This window comes from Centroberyx affinis, unplaced genomic scaffold (assembly GCF_046629955.1).
Source record: "Centroberyx affinis isolate AG114_WGS23_722 - 3 ecotype Tasmania unplaced genomic scaffold, CSIRO-AGI_Caff_v1 ptg000360l_1, whole genome shotgun sequence".
NCBI lineage: Eukaryota > Metazoa > Chordata > Actinopteri > Beryciformes > Berycidae > Centroberyx > Centroberyx affinis.
Genome location: NW_027279031.1, coordinates 51,368 through 65,645, shown reverse-complemented (window position 1 = coordinate 65,645; position 14,278 = coordinate 51,368). Strand labels below are relative to the sequence as shown.

Genomic DNA, 14,278 nt, shown 5'->3' with positions numbered 1-14,278 from the left:
ATACATCTGACCATCCTCTCCTCCACTCCCGCTCAGGTGTTTGGCACTTTGGAGGCAGCCAAAGAGAAATACTGTATTGAAGACTACTGTGTGAGCCAGATATCACTCGAGCAAGTGTTCCTCAGCTTCGCCCAGTTCCAGCACTGCACAGAGGGCGGGAGGAAATAAGTGGAGTGAAGAATCCGTCCATCCAATGTCCATTTTCTACTGTGTGTGGATGACCTGTGTACATGGATTTGCCTCAGTTATACCACACCTGTGCACACAGGACACACAGGCCTATACAACTCCTGTGCAGGGCTGGAGCAGAGTGCGGTCCTCTGGCCTTCCCGTGGCTGCGTATCTCCAGCTCCGTTTTTACCTCTGCTGTGACTCGACCACCACACACACCGGGCCAGTCCCCAAACATCAGCCTCAGCATTTCTGCTCCCATATCGTCCAGATGTGTCTTTGTTGGCTCATTCATGCCATTCTTGTTTTGAGACAAGGAAGTAGGGAAGTTAGGATTATAACAGGTCGGGATTGAGGGGTCGACTATACCAAGTAACAGGACCTTAACGCTAAACCTTTCAGTGAGGTCGAAAACGAAGACAATGACACTTACCCATTAGATATGAAAATTAGTACGTACTACTCTGCATTGTGTGTGACAGACAGGGTTTATTTGCGTGTGCACTTCTGTGTGCAGCTTGTCTTTTTTTGTTATTTATAATTTTGTTTTATCACTTGATTGATGTGTTTCTTGTGCTCAGTTGTGATTGTCAATAAATCACAAGAGAATGAACCACTCCATTCGATAGAGTTATGAAATAGTTGCACACCTTTGCGCCTTATCTAACAAATTAGGGTTTATTTCCATTATATTGCCCTATACAAAATGCCTGGTTATCCTTAAAAGCCGCTTAATGTTGTTGCCAGATGTAAATAATGTAATGTATTCATGGTACTAAAACCACTTACTCATTCAGATCCTAAAAGACTGTTTTTGGGCACATTAATGAATGCATGCATGAATTACAATTTACAGAAATGCATGATATTGGGAGAGCATAGAGATACTAGCAAACATTGGAAGATCATCATAATTGAGTAAAAGAGTACATTTAGTCCAGTCTGATTGTTCAGCTCTTGTGAAGCAATGATTCTTTGCACCTGTTTTAATTTTTGCTGCCAAACAAGTTACAGCAACAGTGTGTGGTCATGTCATGGATATCCAGCCATTACAGTTTACATGGGACCTATTCAGAAAAAATGTTTGGCACTAGTGCTGAAGTAATTTATATGTGGCTACATGGGTTTCTTTATCTGTGACACAGAAGCTTATTTTCAAGGGGATGATTGAAATGGGATGTCTTACTAGATTGCATGTGATTGATTTAGACCTGCCACAGCAAGACTGCAATGACTTTAGTTGTTTTTGTACACTCATGTTCCGTTTTCCTGCAACTATGCATTTCACATGGTACACCTAAGTGTGTGTGTGTGTGTGTGTGTGTGTGTGTGTGTGTGTGTGTGTGTGTGTGTGTGTGTGTGTGTGTGTGTGTGTGTGTGTGTGTGTGTGTGTGTGTGTGTGTGTGTGTGTGTGTGTGTGTGTGTGTGTGTGTGTGTGTGTGTGTGTGTGTGTGTGTGTGTGTGTGTGTGTGTGTGTGTGTGTGTGTGTGTGTGTGTGTGTGTGTGTGTGTGTGTGTGTTGGTGTGTTGGTGTGAGAAAGAGTAAGACAACACACTACCCCTGAACTCATCCAGCCTGTCCTAAAACAGTGCTGTGATATTCCTTAAATATTAAACCTGGAGATTGTCTGTTATTGTGAAGGGCACTGCTACAGCTGTCAACTCATCTTTAATGCAGAGCTTCTCCTTCAAGGAAAGCCATGAACCAACTTGTGAGTTTAACAAAGCCACTTAGATTTTTATTCTTGGGTCTTAGGAAATTAAATAAAAAGGGCCCAACTATGGCAGGCATAATAGATTATGCTCAAATCCTCTGCCTACAAATACATGCCTTGCTCTGAGGAAAATGATCAGTGCAGTGTTCCTCTTGAATTTCGATATGCTTGTTAACTTCTGTTTAGCGTGGGCCCGATGCCATAATCACATTCTCAAAGCCTTGTTTTCTATTTAAAGAACTTCCAGAAAGATTCATGTTTCAAATGTCAGTTACTGTATCAAAACGACATTCTCACCATTTAGATATTCTCAGTTTCTCTCCTTTCATCCCTGTGGAAAGGTCAACATCTTAATCTGTAATGAAGTTGCAATCAGATTGTTAACTCGCTCGTGTAGCTACAAGTGAAAGTGACATTCCTACTCTCAAAAGCTCACTCTGCCTCCACAGACGTGAGATGAATGTATTTATTATTTTACACATAAGCAAAAAGCACTCAAGTAAATTCATCAACTTTGTTAACAATTAGCTTGGTATGATTTGAAGCGCTTTCTCTGGTGACAAAATGTTAAATGTCAAGTGTGTGGAAAAGACACTGAAGTAGAGAATGACATTCCAGGAAGACACTGATGTGGTTTATTGGTCTTTAAAGAGTTTTCTTTGTTATGTTTGTACATGTATTTGCACAGTTCATGTCTCATAACACCTATGACTTGAATCAACTTAAATGTCGCATTCTTAATTTGAGAAAAAAAAATTGAAAGGTTCGTGTTGATGGTAATGATGAATTGGTGATGCTGAAATACAATGTATCATATTTAAAAAGGGAATTTACATCATTGTAATTGTGTGTACTATACCATGCAACTGACCTTGTCAACTGTATATGTATTGCTATTCTTTTTAAATTAAATAATGCTCTATGCAAATGGAAGCAAAGACACTTGTGTCTGGTTCTTACTTTTCAAATAAGTAAATATTCACATTTTTCTTGATCTCACTATTCATTGTTTTGATTCAACAAAGCTGAACTATTTCATTTTCATACTTCAACCCAAATGAACAATGATTACTCAGACTTATAAAATCCCTGTAATTGATTGTACTTTCAAAGTGCAACACAATTGGCAGAAATCTGAAAAACAAAATAAACAAGATGAAAGGTTGCAGGTTTTGATTGCTTTAGAGTTAGACAGTAACCTTAATGAATCTATATACATGTACGTATATACATATATATACAGGTGGGGTGCCCCGGTGGATCACCGAGTAGAGTGCGTACCATATAAGGCTCAGTCCTTCCCGCAGCGACCTGGGTTTGAACCGCGATCATTTCTGCGTGTCCTCCCCTCTCTCTCACACTATCTCTGTCAATAAAGCATAAAATGCCTAAAATAAATCTTTATTATTATTATTATTATTAATAAATCAAATAATAATAATAAGGTTATTTAAAAAAGCATCAGTGGCGAGACCTGGAAGTAGATTAAGAGCACCAAATATCGGATCAGTTCTTTGGAAAGTCAACAGCTATTACAGATTTTCATTTTGATAAAGTTTTAAATATCTGACCAGAATACTTTAGTTTAGGGATGATTGCAAAAAAAAAGGGATAATACATTCAGCATCATTTTGGCTGAAGGTGCACAAAGTAGTGTCAATCTTAAATTTTGAAAATGCTTTTCTTGTGGCATACCATCTCTGGGAAACCTCCTTAACTCACAAGTTAATAGGAAATTGTAACACAGAGACCACACCTTCCCATGTTCCAATAAGAAACAGCAGGGGGCACATGTCTTGCATCTCTTACTGGAATTTCAGGGGCTGACTGTAAGAGCACTTAACTGCTGTGTGGAATACCAAATTTCAAGAGGAACAACGGATAACCAAAATAATGTTATTAATTAATTTTCATGGAAAACAGGTTGATTCTTGTATTTAATATCCCCTTTGTTTCTCAACTGCCTAGAATTTTGATTTTAAGATTTCACTGATCACATAAGTGCAAATTATACACTGCAGTCCTTAGTTCCCCATAGGAACCTCCTGACTGTCCCTCAGTTTAAACTCGAGGCTGAAAGTCACTGTGCTTTTGCCATCAAGGCTCATACACTGTGGGACAATTAGGCTAGCTAATTCAGTGTCATCTTTTAAATCGTGTCTCATAGATTTGGTTTTATGTAATATATTTTTTGATCTTGCATTATTTTAATATTGTGTTGTTTTGTTATGTCTCACTCTATTTCAGGATTTTCAACAATATCTTTATTGGTTTTGTAACATAGCAGCCCTTGGGCTGAAAGAAGCAACAAAGTACAAAAATACAGTCAAATAAATGCCAGATCAGCCCAACCCTCCCTCTCTAACACCACCGCCCACCCCATACCCCCCAAAGCCCATCCCCCATAACCCACACATAATCATCCCACCCACCCACCCACCCCTTTAGGTCAGGTCTTTCAGAGTATGTATGTATTTGGTATACATGACGCTAATTCATTAGTCCATCTAGTAGATGTAGGTGGTTGTTCATCTTTCCATTGCATGGCTATACATTTGTTGGCTGTGATAAGGGCAAGTCTAATAAATTTGAGTTTTTTTTTATTGACCTTTATCATAGATGTGTCACCCAGTAGGGTTACTCTTGGTTCAGTGGGGATGTTTATTCCTGTGATGTCATTAAGCACATTGAGTATAGAGGTCCAATATGAATTTAGACATGGGCAGGCCCAGAACATATGTATCAGTGTTCCTATACCAGTTTTACATCTTGGGCAGCACTGGGAATACTGAGGCTTTATTCTGTGCAACCTATCAGGGGTTTAGTATATTCTACGAATGAGATTATATTGTGTAATTTTATGTCTAGTGTTAAAAGAGAAGTACTGACTACTAATACACAGTGCTTCCCATTCCACTTCCTCAAAATTACACTCAAGGTCTTCTTCCCATTTGCGTTTCACTCCTAACACTTCCCACCCTATGGTTTCATAAATTCCTAAGTATAAGATATAAACCCTTTTACTCCCTGCTGTTTGTCATGCACAAGTTTATCTAGAGGCAACTCTTCTAATGTTTGTAGATGACCATCTTGTTCCGAGATGATAAAGTGCCTAACATGGAGATATTTGAAAAAGTGAGTGTGGTGTAGCCCGTACTGGGAGGAGAGCTCCTCAAAAGTCTGAAGGGTTCCATCCTTTTGTAAACCATGGTTTTGTGATACCATCTCTAAGGGCTTCAGGTAAAGAGGGATTTATGTGAAAAGGAGATTTGTCATAAATAGACTGAGTACAACCTGTTTTCCTCCGAACTTGTTGCCAAACCTTATATGCATGGACAGTGATTGGGTTTGTTGTTATAACCAGGAGAGACTTTAAAGATCTGATATATGGTACTGATTCCAATTTCAACTTATTTAGGTGATGCTGTTCAATTTGTTTCCATATAGGTGGGTGGGCTTGCTCTGCTTGCCATGTCCATACTGCTCTAATTTGTGCCGCCTAATAGAAGTACTCAAAATTATGGACTTTCAGTCCACCTTTTTCAAGAGGCCTTTGTAATACTGTCAGTTTTATCCTGGGTGGTTTGTTTCTCCATATAAACTCTGTGAGACAAGAGTTGAGTTGTTTGAAAAACAGTTTAGGGACTGGAATTGGTAGCATCTGGAAAAGATATAGGTATTTTGGCAAAATATTCATTTGTATGCAGTTAATTCGCCCAATTAAAGACAAAGGTAATCCTCTATTGTCTTTTTTTAGTAATGGTGTGTAGTTGAGGGAGAATGTTTTTTGCACCTCATTTGGAATTTTGAGTCCTAAGTAGGTGATGTGATTAGGGCTCCATTGAAACGTAGTACCAGGAGGTTGAACACTAGCTCTGGCGTTAAGAGGCATGACTACACTTTTGTTTATATTAACCTAGTAGCCTGAAATTTTACCATATTCCGTCAATATATCCATCAGAGCTGGGATAGATTCGTCTGGGCTTGAAAGGTATGCCAATATATCGTCCGCATAAAGAGACAAAGTATGGACGCAGTCACCAATTTGTATACCATGAATGGCTGGGCTAAACCTCGGCCATTCATTAAACCTCAATGGCAACAGCAAATAATATAACGAATCTGGCTGAGATGTCCTTATTAGTTTGTATTTGTGCTGTAGGGTGTCTACAGACCAATTTGACCAAGTTGGTGAATTTGGGACCTATGTTCATTCTTTCCATTGTCTCAAAGAAGTATTGACACCACGACACATGGGTTTTGGTCTGATTTGAAGCTATGGATAATGTTGAAAAATCTTCTTACATTGTCAATTGATGATCTATTCTGAATGAATCCTGTTTGGTCCATGTTGATTGTGTCAGGAAGAACCTTAGACCTTAGCAACCAAAGTAAGGAAAAAAACTTAAGGTACCTCTGACTCTATCTTACGGAGCCCCTAAGGGGACATGGGCAAAAAAAAAAATCTTGAAGTTTCTGGTGCGCACGTGTAGCAGAATATAATGTGATTCCACTTGTCATTACTGTTATGGCTAGGAATGTCACTGAATCCACTGGGACCTCTGACCCTTGTATGACAAGCCCCCCCTCTTAGACCCCTGCAGACTTGGGGAGTAAGCCCCCTACAATCTTCCCCAGTCTGCTGTTACATGTCCCTGTGGTAGGTTGACATTTTTGCAAGCACTCCTACCAGTGGCGGCTCCTGCCAAATCTCTCAGGGGGGGGGGGGCAATTGTTGCGATGATGGCTAAGGTGACCCGTTCAATGGGTAAATTAAGTCAGCTAGCTAACTTGACATTGTCACATTGCATTGTACAATTTGTTTTTTCTGGTCACCTCACGTAGCGATACCACCAGCAACATAAGACAAGGATTGTTCCTTAGGCTACATACTGTAGTATCTGTGGACAGCTACATCCAGGAGTTCATTGTAAATGTCTTCAATAAAATTATTTTGGCTCTACAATGACTGAACAATCCACTGTGGTCATCAGCAGATAAATTGTCATCAGTTTGCCCTCACAAATACTTTTGAATGTGGAGAGACCTGCTTTACCATTAATCAAATAAAATTACACTCACAATAATCTGATTCAGTCTTCATCAGATAACATTTTATTTTAGGTGCAGCAAATCTAGAAAATGTATTTTGTAGCTAGTTGTGTCCTGATTAAACAAAGTAATGAACGTAGGCATAGCCTACTACATATTACAGTTACAGTGCACATCACATAGTAACCACTAGATGGCAACATACATAAGACAAGGATTGTTCCTTAGGCTACATACTGTACAGTATTTGTGGACAGCTACATCCTGGAGTTCATTGTCAATGTCTTGAATAATGAGTTTGGCTCTACAATGAATGAACATTCCACAGTGATCAACAACAGATGGGTTGCCATTTATCAGTTCACCCTCAAGACACCTTTGGATGTAAAGGCAACTACGTTATAGAGCAGAATAAAGAGCAGTGGCACTGGGGCTGATCACTTATATTGCTCGTCTCTCTTTCAAAGCAGCAAAGTGATCAATTACCCTCTCATTGAAATCAGGCATGTTTCTGACTAGTTCCCTCTCCATGGAAAGCATGGCCAGTGCATTCAGACGTTCCTGTCCCATTGCGTTTCGCAGGAATGTCTTGATTCTCTTTAAGGTCGAGAAACACCTCTCAGCTTCAGCCGTTGTCATGGGAGTGGTTATGAGGATGTTCAACAGAGCCACAGTCTCATATAAAGTCTCCTGGAGGTTGTACCTCTGTATAACCTGGTACAGCGCCAGTGCACCACAGCAGCCCTTGAATTCGGGACTCTCGTAGATAAGGGACAGTTCAGTCTTGAGCTTCGCCTTATTCAGCATGGGGTATGCCTTGATGGTGGGGTTCAGAGCCTCAACAGGGAATGTATGGCAGTGCTGTTCAAACATCTCTCCTTGTAGCAGCGTGGCACTCACAAGGTGGTTGGTGAAGGAGAACCTTTCTTTGGCGTGGGCCAGGATTGTGTCGCAGAACTGTCAAAAAAAAAAAAAAAAAAAAATATATATATAGACGTCAGTAACACACACACACATAATTGTGTCTGATCTAACCCTTTTACTGTATCCTTGAGAGTATGATGGGTCCAGATAGATGTAGTGGAAAACAACCAAATTTCCTTTGGATATATAGTGGTGTGAAAGCAAAAAGTTGAGAAATGTGGAAATACTCAAGTAAATGAGTATCTCACACTTTGGAAGTACACTATGAGTAAAAAAGACTGCTACCATCCATCCCTGAATGTAAGTCTGTAAAAACAGAGTGGGTGATTTTCCAACACTGGGTTCCAACACTTGAGTAGGCCTACTTAAATGGTCAATAATAAATGCTGATACCTCTTTAGACAGCCTCTGCTTCTCATTTTCTCCCAAGGCCCTGTTTGATCTTGTGGTTCCTGTTGCTACTTGCTGCTGCTCTTGAGATGAGCTTTGGTCCCTGAAGGCAGACAGACAGTGACAGTGACAGACAACAGTGTTTGTTAGTATATGAACGAGACAGTATGTCATTGACAATACCTACAATTCCTGTCTTAGAAAACCAGAAGCAATACAAACTGTCTGTTTTAGATATACTTTCTGGGAATGGCTGGGAAAATATCAAACTCGCTGGCTGTGCTGAACTTTGTTACACAAAGGGTAATTACAATTTCCAAAGATGCAGATGACTAAATTACTTTCCTACTTTTGAGTATCTAAACCTTGTTACCATATAGGCTTACATCACAGCATGCATACATTTGGTTATGACAAGGTTCTATATTGAGAAGGTATGAACAATATTATTTGATGTTACCTTATGGCCTGCACACTGCTTGTGAAGCTCTGGAGGGCACGTTTGATTAAGACTGTATCAATGTCCTTCTTCTGCAGCTGCTGGTACATCATGTCAACGTGAGGCATGATTTGATGAAATAGCTGCAGGAAAAACTTGAAGTCATCATCCTGCAGCATCCTCAGGAAGCCAGATGCCTCCCTCACTGCGGTGCTATCAAATGAGCTGGCTGTCGTGATGGATTCAAAACACTCTATGATCATCTAGGTCTCATAGACAGTGTTCACAATTCTGCTGTTGAAGTCCCATCTTGTGGACGATGCTCTTGGCAGCCTTCGTGCAACAATCTGGTCGAGAATGCTAGTGCGTTTGGGCGACCGGGTAAAAAAAAACTGGTAATGCCACCCAAATCGGAAAAGAAAACTCTCACTTCTGGGATGCGAGAAGTGGCTTGCTGCATGATCAAATTCAGCTGATGTGCGTAGCAATGCACATAATGGGCATTTTCGTAAAGTTTGCCCGCACCTTTTGCCGCACACCAGCCCTCTCTCCCCTCATCACACTGGCCCCGTCGTATGCTTGCGCGATGAGTTTACCTTTGTCGTCAGTGAAAAGACTGTTCAGTCACTCCAAAATCGCACTGGCAATCGAGTCAGCCGTTGCATCCAAGATGGGGACAAATTCAAAGAAACGTTGTTGCACAGCATGGTTCCCGTCTATGTATCTCAACACAAGCACCAACTGAGTCTGTGTAGAAACGTCCGTGGTCTCATCTGCTTGGATTGCTACGAATCTAGCTGACTTCACGTATCATGGAGGAGCCATGATACGTTCCCTGATGACTGATAGCATGCAATCCAGCAGCTCATTTTGGACAGTCTATGACGTGCCCTTGAAGACTGTGGCATTTTTCAAGTGCTCCTCAAACACCTCGTCTAGCAACGCCACTAAGTCCACCAGTCCACGAAAAATCCCAGGGTTGCTGGAGCCCTCACTTTCATCTTTGCCTCGCAAGGCTAACTCGAACACTCCACAAAACTGCACACAGTCGATAAGACGGGCTAGAATGTGGCGGTTCTTGCTCACCTCATCGTTGTGACGACGCACAGCTATCCTGTAGCTCTTGTCCAACTGTGTGGCAATGTTGACCCTCCCGAAAGCCGAAAGTTTCAGGCAACTGTCCATATGCATCTTCAATGTTTCATGCTTTTTCACCTTCTCCGAGAGATGATGTCAGTGACACCCGTAATTCGGTCTGGGTGGTCCTAATTCTTTAGTTGCCAATTTATCCTGATTACTACGACGACTGAACGGTATTTCTCTTAATGACACAATTGAGTTGCTCCTCTGAGTTGAGGTAACGTTAGTAGAGATGCACCGATTGCAATTTTCTTGGCCGATTCCGATTTCCGATTTTCTAAAAGTCTGACCTGCCGATTCCGATTTTGGCCGATTCCGATTTTCTTTCTAAGAACTATAATTGACAGCAACACAAACATTTTTGTAACTTTTCTTTAATGGAAAATTAAAATTCAATTGTATGTTCATAATAAAACATTGACTATTAATAACTTACATTTTCTCCAAAACTGCACCAGGTTACAGGACCTTCTCTCACTCTCACTCAAACAAATCTCAAAATAAAAAAGTGCTCCAGGTTACTGGACAGAGCTTTTTTGAACAAATAAAATCCAAATGAAAATGAATTGCAGTATATCCCACTTAATACTTTCCCGAAAGAAAACAGGTGCAACAGATCTATATAACAACACACGGACTATTACTATTATGGACTATTATACAACAGGTAGTTCCGACCAAACGATCTGATTGGTCAACTAGACATTTAGAACGTGCTCAAAACAGCATGACAGCACACCTAGCTGTGCTCATCACTAAATATTACTCCGCCATATTATCATACAATATATTTAAATATAACGCTACGCTAACTCTGTTCAGCCTTGATGTTACCAGACGCTCTGCCATCCATCAGCTGTGCCGGTGAGTCGGCGACACGGCGCTACTAGCTTAAAAATACATGTGAAGTTCGCGGACATAGTAGCTAAATCTGTCCATGGAAAAATTATTTTTTTCAGCAGATATCTTAGTTACAACAAGATTGAGCTAGCAAGGCAGTTTTGTGTTCATATGTGTGGTATTTATTCAGTTTGGGAAATCCCGCGATCTCTAGAAAGCATTAGCTCAAGTTGGCTGGCTGACTCAACAGGGACTAGAAATCGTCTCTGTTGCAGGTCGTTACTAAGGCTCCGCCTACTTGCTGGAGTAGTAAACTAGGTTCCATTACATAGGAGTCTACTGACGTGACTGATTGTTTTCCAGTTATTAGTCAGACCCCATGTATTTCCGGGGAAACTGAGATAACACTAGCAAAACGTTTTTTATTTTGAGAGCGAATTGCCCCACAATATGAATACATTTTGTTTGTATCTTTTATTTTGTTGGTAACTGTTGTATAATCGCAATATTACACTCTGGGGTGTGCGTTACCGTCATTATTGGCACGACAGTGATGCGGTCAGTAAGCATCACGGTAACGCACACCCTCTCGTGTAATATTGCTTAATTACAGCAGAGTTTTTACCGTTGTCTTAAATTTGACCGGCACAGAATCGGATATATGAGACTGATCGGCCGGTCACCGGTCATGGCCGATCAGCTGAAAACCGGCCGATTCCGGTCACCGGCCGATCGATCGGTGCATCTCTAAACGTTAGCCATGTTGAACTTGAACGTGGCCGCTGCATTCAGGTGTTCGGAATAATCGGAAAAATTAGTTCCCGACCGTAAAGCAAATGTGGAAACAGCTATCAACATGTTGTTTAAACGCTCTAAGCAATAAAATAAAATACAACACATCTTCTTTGTAGCGTCCATGTTTCCATGTTTCCACATTAAGACTTAAAAGCTCATGAACACACCAAAGTCGGAAGAACGACTTCCCAGCGGAAATGGGACCATCCGAGGAGCACATGAATGCACCAGATTACATATGACGAAAACACGTTAGTGCAAGCCCACCCGGAACCCACAGAGATTGCATTGCAGTGCCTGCAGTTCGAAAAAAATTGCCTTAACATGAAAGTCTATCAGAGTGATCTGGGCGATTTTCAACCACACTGAAATCGCCCGAAAGGCTCGGTACTCCACGGAACACGACTTGACGCAGCGGCTGATTGGACTATGACATTCAGAGGCAGGACAAACTGTCTTGAAAATTTGTATAATTTATTATTATCATCATTATTATTATTTTTTACAAACTGTCTTGAAAAATTGTATAATTAATTATTATCATCATTATTATTATTGTGGCTCAAGGTCAGCCGCCTCGACCATTTCTTTCATATATTCTTATTTTTGTGTATAACTTAATTTAGTTGTGAAACATACTTACTAAACTGTTGTTCATCACTTTGTTGACTGTTGTGGTAATCCAACATGTTTTGTGACTGTTATTACAATGTAATTAACTTCGGCTAGCTTCGTGGCTCGTAGCTAACTGTAGCCATGTTAGCAATCTCTTTAGCTAGCTGATGGCTTGCCGCTGGCTGATTGGTTTCCCTTTTTTTTTGTTTTAGTCCGTTGGTGCTTGGCTGTGATACCGTGTGGCTGCGAGGGTCCTTATTTTCCACTGTAATCGCCAGGTAAACGATACGATTTGGACGTCTAACACAACGCACATTCTACTCCGCTACACACGGAAAACTATCTGGTGCGCACCAGAATCTAGAGGTCTTCACGGGTCTACCCAGACCCTAGGATCCGAGACCCGACCCGGGACCCGTACGGGTTCGGGTCCACGTTTTATTATGGTCAATCGGGTCGGGTCGGGTCCCATTCTATTACCGCGGGTCCTGGGTCTGTTTATCATTATGTGTAATACTCGAATGGATCCGAGAAGACCCGTGATCAGCGCTGATCAAGTGACGAGACGAGAAACGCATGGAAGCGCTGTGCATGATGATTAGGATGACCATTAGGATCAGATTACAAGAGCGAAAATAAGGTGAAAAAAACTTTGAGCAGCGCCAGGAGCTGAGGAAAGGCGCAAGATTCTTCACTGAGGTGAAAAATAAGCTAAAAGAAAATTAATATAAAGAGTTCAAACCTAGCGGCACCTCTTCTGTTGTAGGCTATTGTAGCCTGTTGTAGGCTATAGCTGCTAGATTCCATTATGGAGCCTCACAGTCATCTGCTGGACAAACTGTAGAACGGCACAACTTGGCAAGTCTTTCTGTTATTTTGATCTCCTTTTATTAGACTACCATATGTTGTATCTGACATGATAAACGTTTTAAGCAGTAGAACGGCATTTTTAGTAGCAATTTTAGTTACCGGGTTTGTCGGGTCCATATAATAGACGGGTCTCGGGTCTCTCCTCTCGGACATGCACCGGGTCGGGTCTGTAATATCTCGGGCAAAAACGGGTCGGTATATATTTTAAAAAATTATCGGGTCCAATCGGATCTCGGAACGAATTTCCCGGGTCCATTACGGTTCGGGTCCGTCATTTTGGACCCGTGAAGACCTCTACTTCGCTGTCATGCATCCAGGCTGGGCTGATACTCCAGTCTCTCTCTCTCTGAGCTTCAGTAAGAGGTTAGGTTTGACAGCCAGGATTATATTAATGTATATATGAACTTAACTATGTATTTTATGTTTCCAGTGCTGAAAAAAATGTAATTCACAAGTATGCATTATTGGAGATTTTCTCTTGGATGATTAAAGTTTATTCATGTTTTTAAATTATGCCTTATTAATTACTGGAGGATCCACTCTTAATGCACACTGCACTTTCAGTTTGGCTTTGACTGAAAAACTGAAGATAATTCCTGATTTTTACTTAATCTGTTGGTACTGGAAGCATAGTTTCCATCACTTTCATTTCAGTTTAACACATAACAACAGTAGCTCCGTTTCACTTAGTATTAATACCCTTAACACACACACTAACCTCGACTGCTTCCTTCCTACTTTCAGCTGTTTCTATGTCGGTGCCTCAGTTCCACCAGATGATGGGGGAGCGGCTGTGCAGTGCAGAGCAAGGGGCCGACACTGTGGTGTGGTTGGCTCTGTCTAGGGTCGCTGCCAGGACGCCTAGCGGACAGTTCTTTCAAGGTGAGCTGTATGAAATCCAACCGTTACTTCCACATATACTCGGGATGACACTCCTTCCATTTCCGTTCATGTAGGACAGTTCCAACCACCCCGAATTTACCACAAAACATTAACATTTAAGGCACCTGTTTTCTGGGCAGTGTATAGCTCCAAGTCACCTGACATGATCTGTGTGCAGTAGTAGTACCTCATGCCAACACCCTTGTTTACTGCGTTCTTGCACTGAAAATCTCATGAACTATTGATTCAATGACTGAATGATTCATTGGGAGTGAACTGAATACCTAATGGCAGTTATCAAGTGTGCTATATAGCAATTATACAGCTGTAAGAAGATACCCGAGATATGCATCACATGGTAATCAGAATGGAACATAAATGGCCTTTGTCAAATGGATATAATGTGAAAATCATGCGTAAAACCTTCATCAGATGTATTACTGTAC

General features: G+C 41.0%; 2 protein-coding genes across 2 annotated transcripts in view; one reads left to right on the top strand and one right to left on the bottom strand.

Annotated features, from left to right (window-relative positions):
* Nucleotides 1-1,517, top strand: part of abca3b (ATP-binding cassette, sub-family A (ABC1), member 3b) — a 32,313-nt gene extending 30,796 nt beyond the window's left edge. Inside the window, exon 31 of the mRNA XM_071515594.1 lies at nucleotides 37-1,517. Within this exon, the coding sequence (XP_071371695.1) occupies nucleotides 37-168 (132 nt within the window). The 3' untranslated portion in view covers nucleotides 169-1,517. The remainder of the gene's footprint in view (nucleotides 1-36) is intronic.
* LOC139641290 (zinc finger MYM-type protein 1-like) lies at nucleotides 242-8,953 on the bottom strand. The gene is made up of 4 exons (XM_071515595.1): nucleotides 8,712-8,953; nucleotides 8,255-8,354; nucleotides 7,424-7,894; nucleotides 242-472 (listed from the first exon to the last, which is right to left on the bottom strand). Exons 1-4 carry the CDS (start codon nucleotides 8,951-8,953, stop codon nucleotides 242-244), a joined length of 1,044 nt encoding a protein of 347 aa, XP_071371696.1.
* Nucleotides 8,954-14,278: the final 5,325 nt, after the last annotated feature.